General features: G+C 47.2%; 3 protein-coding genes across 5 annotated transcripts; 1 reads left to right on the top strand and 2 right to left on the bottom strand.

Annotated features, from left to right (window-relative positions):
- Nucleotides 1-459: 459 nt before the first annotated feature.
- LOC111076293 lies at nucleotides 460-1,970 on the bottom strand. Of its 2 annotated transcripts, none has more exons than XM_022370040.2 (4): nucleotides 1,589-1,967; nucleotides 1,227-1,524; nucleotides 958-1,164; nucleotides 460-900 (listed from the first exon to the last, which is right to left on the bottom strand). In XM_022370040.2, the coding sequence occupies exons 1-4, from the start codon at nucleotides 1,769-1,771 to the stop codon at nucleotides 776-778; spliced, it is 813 nt and encodes a 270-aa protein (XP_022225732.1). In that variant the 5' UTR covers nucleotides 1,772-1,967; the 3' UTR covers nucleotides 460-775. The 2 variants fall into 2 exon arrangements, with proteins under 2 accessions (XP_022225732.1, XP_022225739.2); XM_022370047.2 differs by having other exon boundaries at nucleotides 809-900; nucleotides 1,235-1,524; nucleotides 1,589-1,970.
- A 156-nt stretch (nucleotides 1,971-2,126) lies between these two features.
- LOC111076511 lies at nucleotides 2,127-6,207 on the bottom strand. 2 transcript variants are annotated; one of them, XM_022370333.2, is made up of 7 exons: nucleotides 4,943-6,204; nucleotides 4,401-4,879; nucleotides 4,122-4,316; nucleotides 3,456-3,595; nucleotides 2,900-3,401; nucleotides 2,424-2,840; nucleotides 2,127-2,351 (listed from the first exon to the last, which is right to left on the bottom strand). In XM_022370333.2, exons 1-7 carry the CDS (start codon nucleotides 6,156-6,158, stop codon nucleotides 2,208-2,210), a joined length of 3,093 nt encoding a protein of 1,030 aa, XP_022226025.2. In that variant the 5' UTR covers nucleotides 6,159-6,204; the 3' UTR covers nucleotides 2,127-2,207. The 2 variants fall into 2 exon arrangements, with proteins under 2 accessions (XP_022226025.2, XP_022226032.2); XM_022370340.2 differs by lacking the exons at nucleotides 2,127-2,351; nucleotides 2,424-2,840; nucleotides 2,900-3,401; nucleotides 3,456-3,595 and having other exon boundaries at nucleotides 4,171-4,316; nucleotides 4,397-4,879; nucleotides 4,943-6,207.
- Nucleotides 6,208-6,348: 141 nt separating this feature from the next.
- LOC111076503 (DNA-directed RNA polymerase, mitochondrial) lies at nucleotides 6,349-11,306 on the top strand. The gene is made up of 8 exons (XM_022370324.2): nucleotides 6,349-6,694; nucleotides 6,763-6,885; nucleotides 6,956-7,346; nucleotides 7,413-7,565; nucleotides 7,635-8,394; nucleotides 8,449-9,582; nucleotides 9,639-10,861; nucleotides 10,929-11,306. Exons 1-8 carry the CDS (start codon nucleotides 6,526-6,528, stop codon nucleotides 11,056-11,058), a joined length of 4,083 nt encoding a protein of 1,360 aa, XP_022226016.2. The 5' UTR covers nucleotides 6,349-6,525; the 3' UTR covers nucleotides 11,059-11,306.
- Nucleotides 11,307-18,823: the final 7,517 nt, after the last annotated feature.

Genomic DNA, 18,823 nt, shown 5'->3' with positions numbered 1-18,823 from the left:
GGCGTCGCTTCTCGAGAATGAGATGTAAGCCAGAATCTAATCAATTTTTATGGCCACCACCAGCAAGCGCAAGCAGGTGGGCTTGACTTGCTTGTCACCTGGTACGCTGGCATGCCGCTAAATTCCACAGCAAATACGACTTAACGCGCTGCGGATTTACGCAAAAATTATGATACACAATGTTGTTAGCACACCCGTTATAAAGGGCTGGGGATGGCGGTGGGGGGGATGACTTAGCCTGATTTCTGTTGAATTTATCGCCCTTTGTGCTTCGTTTAAGGGAAACGGGCACAGCTTTCAGATTTCATCATTATTTTGAAGATGCAAAATCCGACGACCCACACTCTCGATTTGTAAGCATTTCTGGTTTTTGGTCTTTAATCGGCTGACACTCATAATCGTTATTGCCCTGAGCCTTGAGGCGCTTTGATGGCATGTGCCACATTGGCTTTATGGTTTTGCTTTTATTATCGCTTCTGGGAATCCAGTTTAATCATTTCTCTCTTCCCCGAAGGTGCTGCTCCCTCCCAGCTATCAACGCAGCAATTACACTTGTTATGATATGTGTGGTGTGGTGGTGTATAGATTTTAGCTTACATTTTCCAGCTGATAATTGATTAATGATTGTGTCCTTTTCTTGCCATTCCATCGAATGACTCTTTGTGTGCCTTATTTGCTGCTGGGGTTTCCAAGAAGCTTGTGCTGAATCTTATCTGTGGGAAGTAACTTGGGGGATGTTGTTCGCACTGCCTATCTATGAGATATCATTCTGCCACTAATAGGTTTTGCCATGTGATGAGGTCAGGCAACAGCAGAGACTGCGGCTGCGGCTCTTGCAGCTGCGTCTGCGCTGGCGAGCATACCAAATGGGTGTGTTGAGCGATACAAGACTAGTGCCAGCTGCAACAGAAGATCAGCATGAAGGAGCAGCACGCTAATGCCCCTGGCAGTACTCACATTTCTTTGTTTGATCGAATTCCACATCGGGCGTGGCCTCTGGCAGTGGCATTTGAGCTTGCAGCTCGTCCAACAGCTCGCTCAACTCCTGTGAGTCCTTGGCAATGCTGCAGAGTTCCTCCTGCTGAAAGTCGGGATTGATTTGCTTGCACAACAAAATCTGACTGATGACATTGCCCAGATTGGAGGGCGCAGTACGCGAAGGCGCTGTAAGGGGATAGAATGTTGAAACAGAGCAACCTTCGAAGCAGTTCCCCACTCCAGCCCACCATAATACTCGGTCATGTCGAGGGGCACCAGCTGAATCAGACGATGGCTTTTGATCAGCTCGTGATGGAAGAGCTGCGTCAGATGGTAGAGCAGCGTCAGATGCATCCGCTCGCTGGGACTGCCCAGGCAGTGGCGTGGCTGCGGTGTGATCAGGTGGGCCGTGTGCCTGCAGGCATCCAAGCAGCTGCGCCTCAGCTTTCGTATCTTCTCGCGCAACTCCGGCGAGTCGCGCGCCTGTCCAATGAAGATCAGCATCTCCCGAAACTGCGCCACACTGCAGTTTATTTCGGTTATCAGCTACGAATAGAACAAATATTATTTGGATGAACTATATATAATTGGCGCTGCGGCGCACAGCCACCTTCTGGGGGTCACGCGAGGGCAGCAAAAGCTGCGGCAAATAGATGGACAGTCGATGGGCTATAATCGTGGAGTTTCGGATGGCCAGCGCTGTGCTGCTGGCCACACTGGCCGCTGGCTTCTCCCCGATGTCCCTTAGGGCAGCTGCCGCAAAGACGCCGTTCACACCTCCAACATGGGCCATGCTTGGTTGCAGACTGATGCAGGCATCTCCTCGTCTCGAAAGTAGGCTATAAAAAGCCAGCAAATGCAACTGTCTGCCCCGTACCGTACCGAACCGTACGGCGGCCCATCATCGTCTGTATGTGTTTTGTTTTTGTGTGCTGCACTGTCTTATGTAAGCAATTGCGGTTCTGTACTGTCCTGTCTCTCATTACCTTGTGTCAACAAGCCACGGCTGCTAAACAACTACAAATGAGGGGCACGTAACAAGTGGGGGGACACAAAAATATATGCACAGCCTTAGCACACAGCAGCAGTCCTCCCCCCCAGCCCCACTTTAATCGGAATTGGTGCCAAGCCAGCAGAGTAGAAAATTTTTTTAGATTTATGGGTTCTCCATGCCATGCCACGAAAAATAAAATATATATACGAGTATGTACACAAAATCAGTCATGGAATCAGCGGTTCATATCACTGAACTGACCCAAAAAGGATACCTCGCTGTAGTGGCCCGGCACATCGATGAACATATCAACGGTGTCACAATCGATGGCTGCCAGCTCCTCATAGATCATCTCATCATCGATTTCCACTAGGGGATCCTGCAGCAAAAAGGAAAATGCAGAATAGAATAAATGGGGAAAGGAATCAGAAATCAGAAAGGAATCGCGTACAATCTTAGCATATTTCCAGCACTCCAGGGCTTTATAGTTTTCACCCAAACGGAGATTGATCAGCGCCAGGAAACCCCAAATGCTGGGCACATGATTCTGTAGTTGGGTGCATTGGATAAAGCACTCCAGTGCCATATCGAGGTTGTCCAGCTTGTAGTAGGCCTTGCCCATCAGATAGCTGGAGAGCATTGGCAGCAGCTTGCCAATATACGGATAGTTGAGGGCCTCAATGACCCTGAGATAGTCGCCAGTCTCGTAGGCAATGTAACCCAAGCGCAGTTTGCTGACCACAAAATAGTCCCGCTCGTTCTCATCGCGTTCGGGAAGCTGCATGGTGACGCTATAGAAGGCGGCTGCCTTCGCCAGATTGCCGCGATGGTACTCCACATTGCCATTGACCTGGGCATTCAAGGCGGCCTGCAATGAATGGGGAAAATATCAGGAACTCAGTGACTGCATAAAGTAGATGGACCCACCATTCTCTCATCGTCTTTAAAGCTAAAGGTTCGCACCACAAACTTATCATCCAATCGATTGAGCAGAATTTTCAGCTGCGTATTGATCAAATAGCGATTCGATTCGGAGCACTGATTCTCCACCACGGAAAACACCACCTGGGCAAACTCATAGAGGCCCAAGCGCACGAATATTCGGAAAACCTCAAAGAATATGTTGCCGCGCGTCGTGGAAAACTCGGGATTAATGGTCAGAAATATGCCCCATAAGCTGTACGGCGCGGTGGACGAACCCGAACGCCCCTGCTTCAGTTGCTCCTCGAAATGCCAACGGGCATAGGCACAGCCGGGCACATAGTCGTATTTCTTATAGTAGCAGTACAGCAGGATCCAGCCATCCTGCTGCAGTGGATTCGCCTTTGAGAAGCGGATAAGGCTGCGCAGCAGACACTCTGTGCTGTTGGCAGCCGTTTCCGGATCGTCACGCGTATCCAAATGGCTTATGTACAGCTTGATCCAGTCCCTGCGAACGGTATCTGTCCGGTGTGTGATATCTAGATATTTGCACATAACTTACGCAAAGTATTCGTAGCTTTCGGGCACCCGGTAGCCGTGTGAGCTGAAATATGCCTTTGCCTCCGCATATTCGCCACGTTCCATGTGCGCGATAACCATAAAGAAATTCAAGCGTTCATCGTTTGGCTTTTCGATGGAGGCCTGCAAGGAAAACATGGGAAAAGAAAGTAAGTTAAGGTAGCTGCAAATCTGTGGAGTAGTGCGCGAGTGTTGGTGATTTTCCACCTTCTAAAATAATCAATTAGCAATGCCCCAACAATGACCGATGGCTTACTTCCGTTTCCGTTTCGATTCACTACCGGAAGGTTAATGTCTGTCAATTATTCATAACCTCCAATCTAATCAAATTAGCGACACAATTTTCGTGAATCACAAAGCCTTTTAGGAAGCATTTTTCTCTTCTTTCTTTCGCACACAAAAGTGACGCAGTTAAAGGTTACTGATGAAGCAATGAAAGTACATTTGTTTATGCCTGTTTTTGCACTTATTTCTGCCATGATTACAATAGTATATACGAGCGCAAGAGAACCCACAATTGGGTGAGTCTTGGATGAGTCGTAAACGAGTTAAATGTGTTAGCACATGCTAGTTGCCGTGAATCAATAGGTGACACTCACTGCTTTTTGTTGGAATTTCACGACTCATCCGATTGAATTGGGGAACTAACCTTCTCAAGCACAAACTTGGCCATGCGATCATCCTTGACAGCATGCAGCAGCTTGATGGCATTCAGGTGATCGATGATTTGATCCATTTGTATGTGCGGACTTACAACGAAGTTATCAAAGCCCTCCTCCTCGACCCTATTCATAATTCTATAGATGCGATGCTCCAGCTCGTTGTAGGCCTCGGCGCACAAGTTCTACGAATAATTATAGCCCATTAAATTAATAAAATTTGATTTGCTGCTGCTGCTGCTGCTGCTGCTGCCCCTCTGCTTACCTACCTTAAATTCCACATTCGTTTTGGTGGGGGTGCGCGTATTGAAATCGCTGCCCACCAGCTTCATCAGAATGTTGGTTAGGTTGTGAATGTCGCAGCAAAAGTGCTGCTTACGATCCTCCAGCGCCTTCACGTTCTTATTGACAATATAGGCGATGGTTTCGCGCATAAACTTGTCGAAGCGTGCATACGACTCGCGTTGGATCTCCGCCAAGTCCACCAGCTTGGGCTCCTTGTACGGCTGATCGCAGAACAGCAGCCGGTTCTGGCTGATGAAACTCTCGCGGAATATTTTGAGCTCCTGATAGATCGCACTGATCGGCGCCAGCAGGCACAGCTTGATGATGGCAAATGTGGGCATCATGGGTGCCATTTCGCTCTTGCCACTGCGCTGACTCTGAATGCTGACGATGGTCTGCCGCTTGGCCCGGGACTTTCGCTTGCCCACGTACTCCAGCTTGACGGCAAAGCGCATGGTTTGAACTAATCCAGAAAAACAATATGTGAAAATAATGCGAACCATGTGGAAAAGTCATATGTAATTACCGCCTGGAAATACCATTATGGATGGATCGAGAATGCCGTGAAACACCCGCTGGTTGGTGCTCGACTGAAAAACCTCCACTGCTATATCGTACTTCTGGCAGATAATTGCATCGGACAGAATATCGGACAGCTGCTTGGTGAGTATATAGCGATGGAAGCCATTGCAGATGATCGCCTCATCGAAGACATTGTCAATCACATTAAAGTCCACCTCCATGCCCTCGGACAGGGCCAGCTGCGCGAAGAGTTTGTGCATCTCCACCTCCATGGTGGACTTCAGGCCGGTCGTCCTGTATTCGGGTATGGTCTGGCGGAAGCACTCAAAGACATGGTTCATGAACTGCTTGCCTATGCAGGCCTGTTCCAGCTTCGAGAACTCGCACAGTGGCAGCATCTGGTACTCGTTGCGCTCGTTGGGCAGCTTGGAGCGAAAGCTCAGTTTGATCGACATGGAGGGCACATCCAGCAGGTACTCCTCCCTCAGATTGTATATCGACTCGAACGTTATGAAGCACATGTTGGTGAATGTCAGCTCCTTGGCAATGGGCAGCAGTGTGTACAGATCCCATTCCGTGTGTACGGTGGTGCGCAGCTCGTTGGGCACATCGGGCAGGGGATAGAGGTAGAGGCTCTCCTTGATCATGCTGCGATAATGGCCAAACAGCTTGATCACATCCAAATAGCCGGCGCAGAGCAGCACCAGCTCCACCTTCTCTGGGTAGTAGTTGACCTCGTCGCGCTCACTGTGGTCCAGAATACTGGCAACCGAAAAAGTCTTCCTGTGAAAAGGCTCCTGTGTGCCCTGTGTTTCGACAGTGAATTGGCCCTCCAGCGACTCCTCCTCCTGCTCCTCGTCGCCGTGCACCGATGGATCGCTCTGTCGCATGTACAACATAATGAGCAGCGGATTGTCGGCTGCATGATTAATGCGGTCCAAGTTCTCCTGCTGGAATACCAGCGTGAACGTGGGCCTCGCATCGAACTCGCTCTGCCGTATAATGCCATCGGTGTTGTAGTGCTCATCGCACTTGATGATCAAACTGTCGCCCTGCTTTAAATGCAGCTCCAATGGATGGATCGTGACTGGCAGGCTCTTTCGGCATAAGCCGGACAGTTGCACATACAAGAACACATTCGGCGGCTCGGGATGGACGGGGGAAACAGATTCCAACGATTTGACGCTTTTGCGGCTGTTCTGTTGACGTTTTGGTGGCATTGTCGATCAAATTTTGTTTGAAATTTTAACGGGAAAATCAACAGCAATCAGTTTCAACGAGAACCAGGGTCGGGTCTAGTCAAATTTGACCAGCAACGGCAATTTTATGCAGCCCTGACTGCTGCGGTATATTTACGGTATGTTTTTACAATAAGAGTATATTTTGGTATATCAGCTGTTTTGGTCCAGTGTTAAAAAACACCCCCGGCAGCGGGCGCACGTGAAGGCGATGAACAACAGTTTGGTCTGGTTTCTGTTGTGTATTATGCAATTATACTGTGTGAAAATTGTGGAAAACTGCCTGAATTGAATGCGTTTGCCGAGTGTCAACTGTTTGGGGCTCAACACGTAGCGGCAACAATCCGAAATGTATCGTTTGCTGAGCGCAAATCGAGCCGCGGCCATGCACAAAGTGCTCCGAGTGCCACCCACAGCCACCACAACGGCGTGCTGCGATTGCGGCGGTGGTTCTGTATCGCAGAATTTCGTACATTATCAGCAGTATTATCAAATGCTATACCGCCAAATGCCGGCAAGTGAGTAGTGATGGTACATGTGGCGCGACAGCAGCCTCTTAATTTATAACGCATGCTTTAAATTTCAGTAACTGCAACACCATTCGCACGCCCACAGACCACAGCACCGACCCAGACGGATGCCCAGACGCAAGGCAAGAAGAAGCGCTTGCGCAAGCCACGCTTCGCCAAGTATGTGGAGCTCCTAGAGGGTATGTTCATGCCACATCAGTCGGAAGTGCAGCCACTTGAATAAATGCAATTGGTTTCTCCATTTTGCAGTCACTGAGCTGACCGCCAGCGAACGAAAGTCGCGCGTAAAGCGCCTCAAGTCAAAGAAGCTGGCCGAGTTCATACAGAAAACCCAACAGCAAATACTGGACAAGCGGGCACGGGAGGAGAAACGCGGCTTGAAGAAGAGCAGTAAAGGCGGCCTGGAGCCGGCCCAACGGCAGCCCGTGGAGTATCAGAAAATCGATATGGAGGCATTGGATGGGTCCATTTTGGAGTCAGGCATTTATGATGACCGGCCCATGCTCTTTTTTGGCAAGGATGAGTACACTAAACAGATTATCGCGAATCCCGAAGAGGTGCAGAATATCCTGAAGAGTTTTCACAATTTCCGTGACATCATTGAGAGCATGGGCAATGAGCAGCAGGAAGCCGATTTCGGGTGAGTCCAATAAGGCCAACAAGGCCAATAGGAAATGAAACGTTAACCGATTTCTGTTCTTTGTAGCCTCACTGCACCCAAGCACGGGGAGGAGCTGGAAGCGTTGGATCCCTTTGAGGCCATAGAACCCTACATCAATCCCTTGGACAAGAGCAGACCCGCCGTCACAGCTCCCGTGGTGCCCAGCGTCAATGCTGTTACAGCCAAATCCAAGAAGCGGTAGGCCAAGCTCACCCATCTGGCTTTCTACGTTTATTTAAGGTTCTTCCGTTCCGTTTGATTCGCTAGATTCAAGTCAAAAGTTCACGTAAATGAGGAGCAGGAGCGTCTGGGCAAGCAGCGGGCATTGCAAATCAATCTGCACACCTATTTGAATGTCTGTGTCTCCGCCAATATGCTGAGTCGAGCCCTGTCCACCATCATTGCCTATCGCAGTCGGATCAAGAAGAGCACGAGTCCCCGTCTAACCGAAGGCCTGCTCACCACTGACCTCTACAACATCCTGCTGCATGGGTATGCGGGCAAGGGAGCCTTTGATCGCTTCGAGGATATCTTTAAGCTGCTCGAAGAGGATGGCCTGACGTTCAACGAGCAAACCTATGCAGCCGTTTTCGAGTGTTTGGGTCGCTTGGAGCCAGACGAGCAGAACCAGCAGCTGCTCAGCCAGTACATAGCACAAGCGGAGCAGGAAGGATTCACACTGAACCAAATAATGGATAGGTCGAAATTCGTTGCCGATCAGCGTGACATTGCCCTGGATGCGCTGCGTCGGATTCGTTCTGACTTCACGCCCGTCTATGTGCCGCCGCAGCTGGGCTATGACAACGAGCTGCTGAATCATCTGAACGAGCATGTGCTGCCAGTGGGCGCCGAGAATGGAGGCAGTATACAGCAGGATGCCGACTATGCCATAATGAACTCGAGGCGAGGCTACGGCAAGGCGCAGCTGGAGCAACTTGCGCGGGATCAGCTGAAGGTGGAACTGGACGGCTGCATCACCATTAAATCGATCGAGAAGACGAAAGAGTTTGCCAATGCTGATAAATGCGTAGGTACGCTGCAATTTCTGCTTATTTATGCTACAGTTTATTTGCCTTTCCAGCGCGAACGACTGAAGGAGCTGGAGCAGAGTTGGCGCAAACAAATCTCGACGGCCATTGTGCGCGACCTGAACACGTTGCGTGCCCAGGTGCGCTTCAAGCCGCATGGCTACATGAACTACTACACATATCTGAAGGCGCTGGACAGCACACACTTTGCCGACATCCTCATCAAGGAGCTGTACAAGCTGGCCGAAGGCTCGGAGACTTTCAGTCCGACGGTGGGGCAGCTGTATAAGGAACTGGGCGAGAAGGTGCAGCAACGCTACCAGATCGAACAGAAGAAGCACAACGGCACGCTCGAGAAGATTGGCGAGATCTACAGTTCGTATTGTGATCTGTGGGACAGTGGCAATACCCAGGATAATTCGCGTCAGGCGTGGCAGCGGCTGGTGCACGAGCAGCGGGAGAGTGGACCCAGCATGGATCTGCCCGAGGTGCCGTGGCCCACGAATGTGCTGGCCGGCGTCGGAAGATTTCTGTACAACATTCTGATGCGCGACATCAAGATCGATCCGCACATAATGCGTCAGAAGAGTAAATCGAAGACCGTCGCCTCACAGAATCTGCTACCCGCCTTCTATACATTGTTCCGCAATCAGGGTCGCCTCGTCAAGGAGGAGGTAAAGCCGCATCCGGTGCTCTCCAGATTACTGCGTGCCTCGCGCCAGCAGACACTCACCTTTGACTCGAATCTGGTGCCGATGCTGTGTCCGCCGCAGCCCTGGAGCACGCCCCACAATGGCGGCTACCTGCTGAACAAATCCGAGCTGATTCGCTTGCCCCATCAGGCCATTCAGCAGTGGGATCGTATACGGGCCTCGAATCCACAGCATCTCTACCCAGCGCTGGACTCGCTCAACCAACTGGCCAGCGTTCCGTGGCGTGTGAACACCCAGCTGCTGGATGTCATCGTCGAGGTATTCCAGAACGGTGGCAATGCCAAGCTGGATGTGCCCCAGCCGCCCAGTTCCCTGCCCCCGCTGCCCACTCTCCTCAAAAAAAGCGACGGCAGCGGCGTCTCCAGTACGGATCTGGCCAAACAGTTCCGCGAGAAGCTCGGCCATCGACGGAAGAAGGCCGAGATGTACAGTCTGTGGTGCGATGCCCTCTACAGGCTATCGCTGGCTCAGCATGTGAGTAATGTGGCAAATCATTCGATATTTCAGGCTTTATATTACTCCATTTGCAGTACCGCGACAAGGTCTTCTGGCTGCCACACAACATGGACTTTCGGGGACGCGTCTATCCAGTGCCGCCTCATCTGAACCATTTGGGCTCGGACCTGGCTCGTTCGATGCTCATCTTTGATCAGGCCCAGCCCCTGGGCGTCGATGGTTTCAGTTGGCTCAAGTTGCACTGCATCAATCTGACGGGCCTCAAGAAGCGCGATTCGGTGCGCGAGCGTCTGCTGTACGCGGAGGAGATCATGGACGAGATACTGGACTCGGCGGATAATCCGCTCACTGGTGGCATGTGGTGGGCCAAGTCGGACACACCCTGGCAGACATTGGGCTGCTGCATGGAGATAGCCAAGGTACATCGTTCGCCCGATCCAGCCGCCTATATGAGTCGCTTTCCCATACACCAGGACGGCTCCTGCAACGGACTGCAGCATTATGCGGCCTTGGGTCGCGACAAGGCGGGTGCTGTCAGCGTCAACCTGGCCCCATCGGCCATACCGCAGGATGTGTACAGTGCGGTGGCCACGCTGGTGGAGCGCAGTCGGAAGAGCGATGCACAGAACGGGCTGCATGTGGCCGAGGCTCTGGCTGGATTTGTGCGCCGTAAGGTGATCAAGCAGACGGTGATGACCACCGTCTATGGTGTGACCCGCTACGGGGCCCGACTGCAGATAGCGCGCCAGCTGAAGGACATCGATGACTTCCCCAGGGATTGGGTGTGGCCTGCATCCACTTACCTCACGACCAAGACGTTCGAGAGTCTACGCGAGATGTTCACCTCGACGCGAGAGATCCAAGACTGGTTCACGGAGTGTGCGCGTCTCATTTCGGGCGTGTGCAGCCAGAACGTCGAGTGGACGACACCGCTGGGCCTGCCCGTGGTGCAGCCATACAACCGGCAGGAGATCAAACACACATCCCGAACCGGACTGCGGGTCAACGCCCACATGGCCATGGATATGTACGAGCGGCCCAACATTCTCAAGCAGAAGAACGCCTTTCCGCCGAACTTTATCCACTCGCTGGACTCGTCGCACATGATGCTCACCTCGCTGCACTGCGAGCGGCAGGGCATCACCTTTGTGTCCGTGCACGACTGCTTCTGGACGCATGCGTGCACGGTGCCGGAGCTGAATCGCAGTTGCCGCGAGCAGTTTGTGGCCCTCCACTCGCAGCCAATTCTCGAGCAGCTCTCCGACTTTATGCGCAACACCTACAGCTTTAAAGACAAGTACGTTTGCTCACCATAAGTGTCTAGCTTTATTTTCGTTGTTAAATGTTTATTATTTTTGCTGCAGCGACTTCACAAACGATGGCTCCGTGGAGGATCTATCCAAGCGACAGCTGAATCGCACCCTCAAGCAACTGCCCCAAAAGGGGGACTTTGAGCTGCACAACGTCCTCGACTCGATCTACTTCTTCAGCTAGAATAACCCCACTAGAGCTACACGTACATAAAAACAAACAACAGTGCCTAATTTTAATTTTATTCATTAGCTTTACACTTTTACAATATTGCTATTTAATTTGTTGAACAATTCGGCCTTTGATACCAAAAACAAAAACCCAACCGGATCGTGTCGAGAGGATCGGATCGATGCCAAATGTGATTTTGTAGACGTTTATTACATAAACTTTATTATGTGAAAGATTCCTATTAAAATGATGCTTATTAATTGTTTCCTATTTATTGCATTGTAGGGAGAAATATAGATTGGGGATCGAAATTCTCCTTGTAGATCCATTTATCCTCTTTACATAACAAAAAGAATTATTTCCATATGTTTCACCAGTTCGGAGCGAAAATTATTCGAGTTTCATAATATTCATGGGCATTTAAATACCCATTGGCCCTTAATGAGTTGACTGTGGTGGAAATTTTGGCGTTTGTCTAATACACGGGCTCAGAGTTCTCATCATACATACATACATATATCCCTAGTATTCAGGATTTCCTTCCCAGTATATAAAATTCAGTTTGTTTGATGTACTTATTTTCTTCTTGTAATAGTTTTCATTTTCAGTCATACTAAATTTCTACTAAATTTACTCTATTCATTTAATTTAAATCAGTCAAATTTATTTGATTTTCATTAACATTAACAAAAATCTCATTCGGAATTTTAATTACACGCACACATTCATTCGATGCGAGTAAAACCAACCCAACCAAATTACATACGAGTATGTAGTACATATGTATATTCTGTACATTATTCTGTGTTTATCCAATGCCATTTCAATTCATTTCCCATGGCATTTAATTGGTTTGTGTTTGGGGTTTTCAATGCATTCGAATTGGAAGCATTTTATGCGTTCGATTGGAAGCAATTTGTACGTATCGTATCGAATGGGTATGCGGGGCTTATAGGTAATACCAGAAATGATTGTTCAATTAAATTTGCAGATATATCCGCTAATAGTTGGAAATGAAAGAGTGAAAGGAATACTGCGTAATACTGAGGGAAAGAAAATAATACTCAAATAATTTTAACAATTATTTATTTAATTCTTTTCATACACTACAATTACAAATTTGTTCTCGGTAAGGGCCTTTACTTCAATCACTTTATTCTTGTTTTTATTTCTCTAAGTTAACTCTTATTTTTCCTGGGGGAATCCCCTTTCAACTGCTTCACCAATTGAAGCTCCGCCGAACCGCTTTGCGCCGATTTCGTTTTCACTCATTCACTTTTTGAGCGCACTTTTGTTGTTGTGTCACGCCCACTCTCTTTCACTCTTCCTTTTTACATGCGCCCCCACATTGACTCCCCCTCACCGCGCCGTTTCTGATGTGAAGCTCTCCGGCTGCTGCTGCTGCTGCTACCGGCGACCGACCGGCAGCGTCGTTTTCGTCGTTTTCGTCGTCGTCGTCGTTGTCGGCTTTCTTCTGGGGGGGGTGCTCTCATTTTGGGGCTCGGTGTTCGTGTGTGCTTGCTCGCTCGCTCGCTCGCGTTCGCTCAGTTCAGTTCAGTTCATGTGGCGCGTCGAGAACGTTACAACGGCGACCGAGAGTGACCGGCGGCATTTCCATTTGAAAATTGTTCACGCAAACAACGCGAATTCTGCATTGGGCATTCGGCATTCGGCATCCTGCATTCGAATCGGCATTCGCAAAATCAAAATCCAAATCGTTTCCAACATAACGTCTGTGTGGGTACTTCAGTGACTGAGAGAATTTTATGTGGATCGCTGACTAGCAAAAGGTAAACCACCCGCACCAACAATAAAGCCAGCTGCTTGATTAGCTTTTTATCATCTGGTATCATTCACGGCACAAAGCAGACTAGTGGGATGGGATGATGGTGGAGGTCGGAGGAAGGGCCAAGGGGATTGTGAATGATGGTGTGAAGAAGGTGTGTGATATGTAACAGAACCGCAGATATGCAGCCAATTCGAAATTGAAATCCTCTGATAGAAGAACAACCACCCGCCGCACCACGAGAATCCCACAAAGATATTTTCTGTTTGCTCGGCAATTTCTGAAGCAATTTCTGTTTTCGTGTGTGTTTTTCGGTGTGCATGTTTTCAGTGTTCTGTGTTCTGTGGGTGCTGCTCTTTTGTTTTGTTTTGTTTTGTTTTTATTTTTATGCAATGTTTTTCTGTTCTTCTGCGCTGTATCTTTAGCCCTTCTCTCTGTGGTATGGTATATTTTCTGCTGTTTAGCTTAAGTGTAGTTAGTACTGTGGCTGCCATAAATGTAAGTGAATTGTGCATTGATAAACGAAATCCTCCTTCATAAATGAATAAACGAATAAAGGCGTTATCAGCGGTGACAGCGTGCACCTTATCGTTCCCTCCACCCAGCGTATCGCACCTGAACTAATTGAATTATAAACTATGCTTGTTTGTGCATGTGCATGCAAATTAGCAAGAATAACGGCAGCGGCAAAGGAGCAGTAACAGTAGCAGCGGCAGCAGCAGCAGGAGGACAGTTACAGTAGCAGATGGAGGCGGATAGTAACAGCAGGAGCAGCAGGGGAGAGCACTAACAGTAGCAGTGAGCGGGAAGCCGGAACACTGAGATAAATTTACATGATTGGGGAGTAGCAGAGGGTAGACCAGAAGCAGTGAAGCAGAGGCGCTGTATACCGAAAAGTGAGATGCATTTCCATAGATCTAATAATCTAATTTATTATTTTCTATTATTATTAATCCATTATTATTACGAGCTAGCAAAATTACTACAAATTGTTCCCCATAAAGAAAATCACTTTCAGGAATAACATTTCCTGAATTCTTGAATCTCAGGAATTATGAATTATGAAGCTCATTCTGTAATGGTTTTTTTCCATCATCAATCGAAAAATATCAAATTCGCCAGCTCGGAAATGTATAATCACAGAACTTAATTTTCTAATTTTCCGATTAACTGGCCAGGCCATATGGAAAATATGATAGCCCTAGAAAATAAAATCTCGAACAGGCTAATAACATTGATTATATTTTGTACCCGCTAACTCGTATTACTTACTGCCCAGGCCATATGGAAAATATGATATCTCTAGAAATGGAAGTCAAGTATGTATTTTTTGGGCGGTGTAGCAGAGGAGCAGCAGAGCAGAAGTAACAGTAGCAGCAGCACCAGCACCACCCACCAGCAGCTGCAGTGGGCAGGGCGTCTGAAGTAACAGTATCCACAGACAAAGCTTCGACTCCGTCCAGCTTCTGCGGGTGTCAGAGAGCACTTACTCGTAGCGATAAAAATCACAGCAGAGAAAGAGCAGCCCATGATACACACTCGCACGCGCACTGTTACACATTTGTAATTGGGACAATGTTTTTATTCCATATTGTGAGAGAGAGAGAGGGGGGACAAAGCTTAAGTATAGTTTTCTGTTTATGTGATAATGTCATAATTGACATTGCCCTGCAAACAGTTTTGATTGAATCTCGATGGGAAATTGCGTGGAAAATACATATTGCAATTCCCAACAAAACCCTCCAGCGTTCGATTTCAATTAAAACCCGCTAACAATTGCCCATAAATAACGAAATTAATTTGTTTGGTGCGACCATCGTGCGTATGCGTAATATGCGAGTGCCATAACACAGTAAGCACATATAATCCCCACAGACACCTTTCTCCTGCACTCTCTCTCTCTGCACTATGTACCTGGCGGGGCTCATATTTTTCCGGTGTGTGAGCATCGCATTGTATTTGGGTTTAATGGAAAAACTGTGTCGGTACATCAAATGGGTTATTATCCGTTTTGCCACTCTGGAAATGGCCATTTAAATTTATATGCTCGTTGTTGCCACACACAAGCGTGCGGCACGGCACGACCATATGTGGCAAGCTTCAGGATGTAATGGTTAAGTCATGACGAGGGGGAGGGTACACAAGGGTCTACACAAGAAATTGTTATACGTATTATAGTTATTCAGATTTAGATTACTTTGTTGTGCGGCTCAAGTAATTGTTTCATTTATTTCTAAGCTGAGAAATTATTTATTTATTTTAATTTAAATTTGTGCTAAGTTTAAGTCGCATATCGTCGCAAATTGTGGCTGCCACAAAAGCATTTCATTTAACTGGAAATTCAAGATTCTCGTTCTGCTTATTCAGAGCATAAAGAAAGCCCAAAAGGAAGATGTTAACGTGCCCAAAATACAAAACATATACACACACACACACGCACGCACACATATTATATATCTAATGGAATCTGGGGCCTGCCTTTGTTTTCTCGTTTGTGGTTCCCAGAATTAAGCTCTATTTAACTTTGTTTACAAAGAAACCTCTTAGGAAAATTCCATCAAAACACACACACACACACATTTAAATAAGAATAGAATTTCGTACGGGAGCAAAATTTCACTTTAATTAAAGTTATTGAACAATAGAATTTGTACTCATATTCATATTCCAGCTGCCAGTAGTCACAGATTCCACTCCAAGAGAGCTCCTCCCTACGAGTATTTCTGCACATTGCTGGGCTGTTATCATTTATCATAACCCATAAGTTTCACTCATTTATGAAGCAGCTGAAATGATTCGATGATTCAGCACAGCATGGAATTGCTTCAGTTGCTACATATAATAATAATAATTTATTTATTGCATATTTAATGGGCAGCCGCAGCATTCAAAGATAATTTCCATTTTAATGTCATTATGAGGGAATTACGAATTTCGAGAACCTACCAATTGTGGGGCCCAAAAGATAAGAACTCTGCTGAATGCTGTCACTGAACATTGAACCACTCTTACTGCGCCCCCTCGTCTGGCCACCTCGCGTGAGTTGTGGCCATTTTCTGGCCGGGTGGAAAGTGAAATCCAGTCAAGTGCGAGTGCAGGCACAGATTATGCTGTTTTGGCAGCTCACTTTTGTGGGGGCGGGGGACCCCAGCACTTGCCACTGAACTATTTATGGCACTCCCACTCACGGGGCACTCCGTTTGTCACTCGGACGCCTGACCTGAGTAATTAGCTTGCCCCGAAAAACAAGCACGGACGAACTACGTTAAATCGGACTGCATTATCCACAGAAGCAAGAAGTTTTAGTTGCAGTAAAACCCATAAAAAAACTGCTTATATTTCATGGAACTTTGTCAACGGTTTTAATAGATAAATTAACTTTTATATTTAAACTAACTTGCAATATTTTTACTGGCCTTTAAGCATTTTAAATACCTTTACCGTGACTACAGATTTTAGTGTTAATAAATTTTTAGGATTATTTTATTTATGTGAAAAATCTTCTTCACCCAACTCTAGCTGTCCCAGGATACTCTTAGTGTTGTTAAAGTTTTGGGAATCTCTAAGAGTTGTTTGAATCTCTTTACATAAAGAAAAATAAAATTAATATTAATATTAAAATGAATCTCCTGAGATTCTGAAGATTCCGTGATAATTTGCAGGAAATAAACAAACAAACCGTAGCGAATATCCCATAATATCAACCCAAAAATCTGCATATATTTCATGTACTAAGAGAAACAGAAATTTATTATAAGTAAAAGTATAAAAAGTTCCACTGAGCGAAGTTCCACTGTAACTGGTCCTCCGATAATAACTCAAAGCTGACGAACGTTGAACAAAAAGCTCTGACTGCTTTCCTGCTCACTCCCAGATCGAGCAGCACTCCAGCACTCGAGCACTCTGGGATCAAAGCAAACAATCGGAGTAGCGGAGGCTTAGAGTTGCTCTCTCTCTCACTCTGCTGTGCTTAAAGTTTGGCTTAGAGTTGCCTCTCCCTCGCTCTCCTGCCGTGCTCAGGCTGTGACTGCATTGATTTCCACTTTGGCAGTCGGCAGCTGGCGCTACTATTTCTCTCTGCTCATTCTCTTCACCGTTGCCGTTATTTATGAATACGAATTAATGTACCGTTAGCATGCACAACAACACTTTGCACCGATTGCCCCCGCGGTGGGTAGGGAGACCCCTCCACTAGTTCTTGATTCAGGGCCAGGGCACAGAGCTGGGGACAGAGCTGGGGCTAGGGCTAGGGCTAGGGCCCCGGCAACACTTCACTTTGTTTGGCTAAATGCGGAGCTGTCGTCCATTTCGGGTGCCATTATTACGACCGTTTCCGCTCAGAGATTTCCGGTGATTATTTCCATGCTGGCCGGCCCAAAGGCAAACAGTACGCGAGAGGGCCAGGGCCCAATCCCCAGTCCCCAGTCCCAGTTCCAAGTTCAGGGCGGACCATTTGGGCGACACTGTGGACGGTACGCTTGATTGAATTAAGCCCCAAATGATCCTGGATCCTGGGCCAGCTATGCGTAATGACACGCAGCTTAATTACGCCCCTCCTGCGACTGTGTCTGGGACCTGGACTGTAGCTGCTGTAGCTGTAGCTGCGGCTGTGGCTGGGGTCTGGGCGCACGGGCACCTGCCCCACTTACCCTAATTGAAATTGATTGTGTCGGAGGTTCTGGGCGCACACAAAACAGTCATATACCCACAACACAACCATCCATCTATCCATCCATCCGTCCATGCAGGTATGACAGATTGTAACTTGTTTGGAGAATCAAAATTCAACATGACAGCCCGAAACCAATCTATGAAAACGAATTTGAAGGCACCTCTCATGCAGTTGTTTTGCTGATGATATTCCGTATCGATTAAAGTTTGCGACACAGTGCCAAAATGTACGTTGGACACATTCGGGGGAGTGGGGGCAGGGTGTTGTGCTGAGGGCCTAAAAACTGCCTCAAATTTTTATCGTTTTTTGAAATATTAAACTCATGTCAAACAATGCGCCAAAGGCGGCTCAATAGAGGGCAGGGGGTGGTGGTGGAGAGTGAAAGAAATTGGAGGTAACGACCCACGAACAAACAAACAGAGAACGAGAGACAAAGACAGAGATAGAGACAGAGAGAGAGACAGTGAGAGAGATACTCAAAAGCAGAAGCTAATGCAAAAGACACACAGAAAGACCCAACAGCCGGAAATACTAGTAGAAAACAAATAAAAAGAACAGGAAATAACTAAAATTAAGTTTTCTTTTGTGTAGATCGAAACAAAGAATACACTTTAAAAGTTTATGCACTGAAAACATAAAGTTAAAATATCCAAATGTAGTCCAAGAACTTTAATTTCTTGTATTAATGCAGAGCGCTCTTCTGAAGACAAAAGCTAGTTCAGGAAAAATGGTTCAGAGGTGTATAATATCTGAGAACAGATCATAGGTATAGGTTCTCATTTGGAACTTCTTTTATTTGGATTATCTGTTATATTCCTTAGCCAAAATGGAACCCAAGATGTGGCTAAGGAGCCGCAGAACGTAAGCTGGATGGGGACAAAAGAAATTAAAAAAAAAAACAGATCTTAAAAGTTAGTTGTTCTGGCAGGCTGAATTACTCGTATTTGCATTGATTTTAAAGGACTATAGTCCTTCGAGAGCAGATCGTAAAAGTTATTTCAAGGCAACAGCAGCTTGTCTGCACATTTCGTGCCGTTTCTGAAGCATGATTTATTGCCCGGCTCGGCTCCTCCACTCGCAAGTCGTTTTCATATACAAAAATAAGCTGACTTACAGCTTTTGTGGATGATTCCAAAAAAACATCGTATGCCATTGACATGTGGCGTAGCTTTTCCATGATATTGAATGAAAATTTCGATGAAAAGAAATTGCATATTTGATGCAGGGACCAACTTTAAATGCATTTATATGCACCCCACATAGAGATGCTGTTGCCGTTTCTCGTTAAGCCAAAGCTGGTGACGTGCACTTTATGCATA

Source organism: Drosophila obscura, unplaced genomic scaffold (genome assembly GCF_018151105.1).
Source record: "Drosophila obscura isolate BZ-5 IFL unplaced genomic scaffold, ASM1815110v1 contig_200, whole genome shotgun sequence".
Taxonomy (NCBI): domain Eukaryota; kingdom Metazoa; phylum Arthropoda; class Insecta; order Diptera; family Drosophilidae; genus Drosophila; species Drosophila obscura.
This window is presented reverse-complemented; position numbering and strand designations above follow the sequence as displayed.

Coding starts and splice junctions, on each gene's coding strand:
- LOC111076293 (XM_022370040.2), bottom strand. CDS start 1,771: ATGGCCCATGTTGGAGGTGTGAACGGCGTCTTTGCGGCAGCTGCCCTA. Junction 1,165..1,226: donor CGACATGACCGAGTATTATG/GTGGGCTGGAGT, acceptor ATCCCCTTACAG/CGCCTTCGCGTACTGCGCCC. Junction 901..957: donor ATTCGATCAAACAAAGAAAT/GTGAGTACTGCC, acceptor CTTCTGTTGCAG/CTGGCACTAGTCTTGTATCG.
- LOC111076511 (XM_022370333.2), bottom strand. CDS start 6,158: ATGCCACCAAAACGTCAACAGAACAGCCGCAAAAGCGTCAAATCGTTG. Junction 4,880..4,942: donor CATAATGGTATTTCCAGGCG/GTAATTACATAT, acceptor TTTCTGGATTAG/TTCAAACCATGCGCTTTGCC. Junction 3,402..3,455: donor GAAAGCTACGAATACTTTGC/GTAAGTTATGTG, acceptor TACCGTTCGCAG/GGACTGGATCAAGCTGTACA.
- LOC111076503 (XM_022370324.2), top strand. CDS start 6,526: ATGTATCGTTTGCTGAGCGCAAATCGAGCCGCGGCCATGCACAAAGTG. Junction 6,695..6,762: donor ATACCGCCAAATGCCGGCAA/GTGAGTAGTGAT, acceptor TTTAAATTTCAG/TAACTGCAACACCATTCGCA. Junction 7,347..7,412: donor CAGCAGGAAGCCGATTTCGG/GTGAGTCCAATA, acceptor TGTTCTTTGTAG/CCTCACTGCACCCAAGCACG.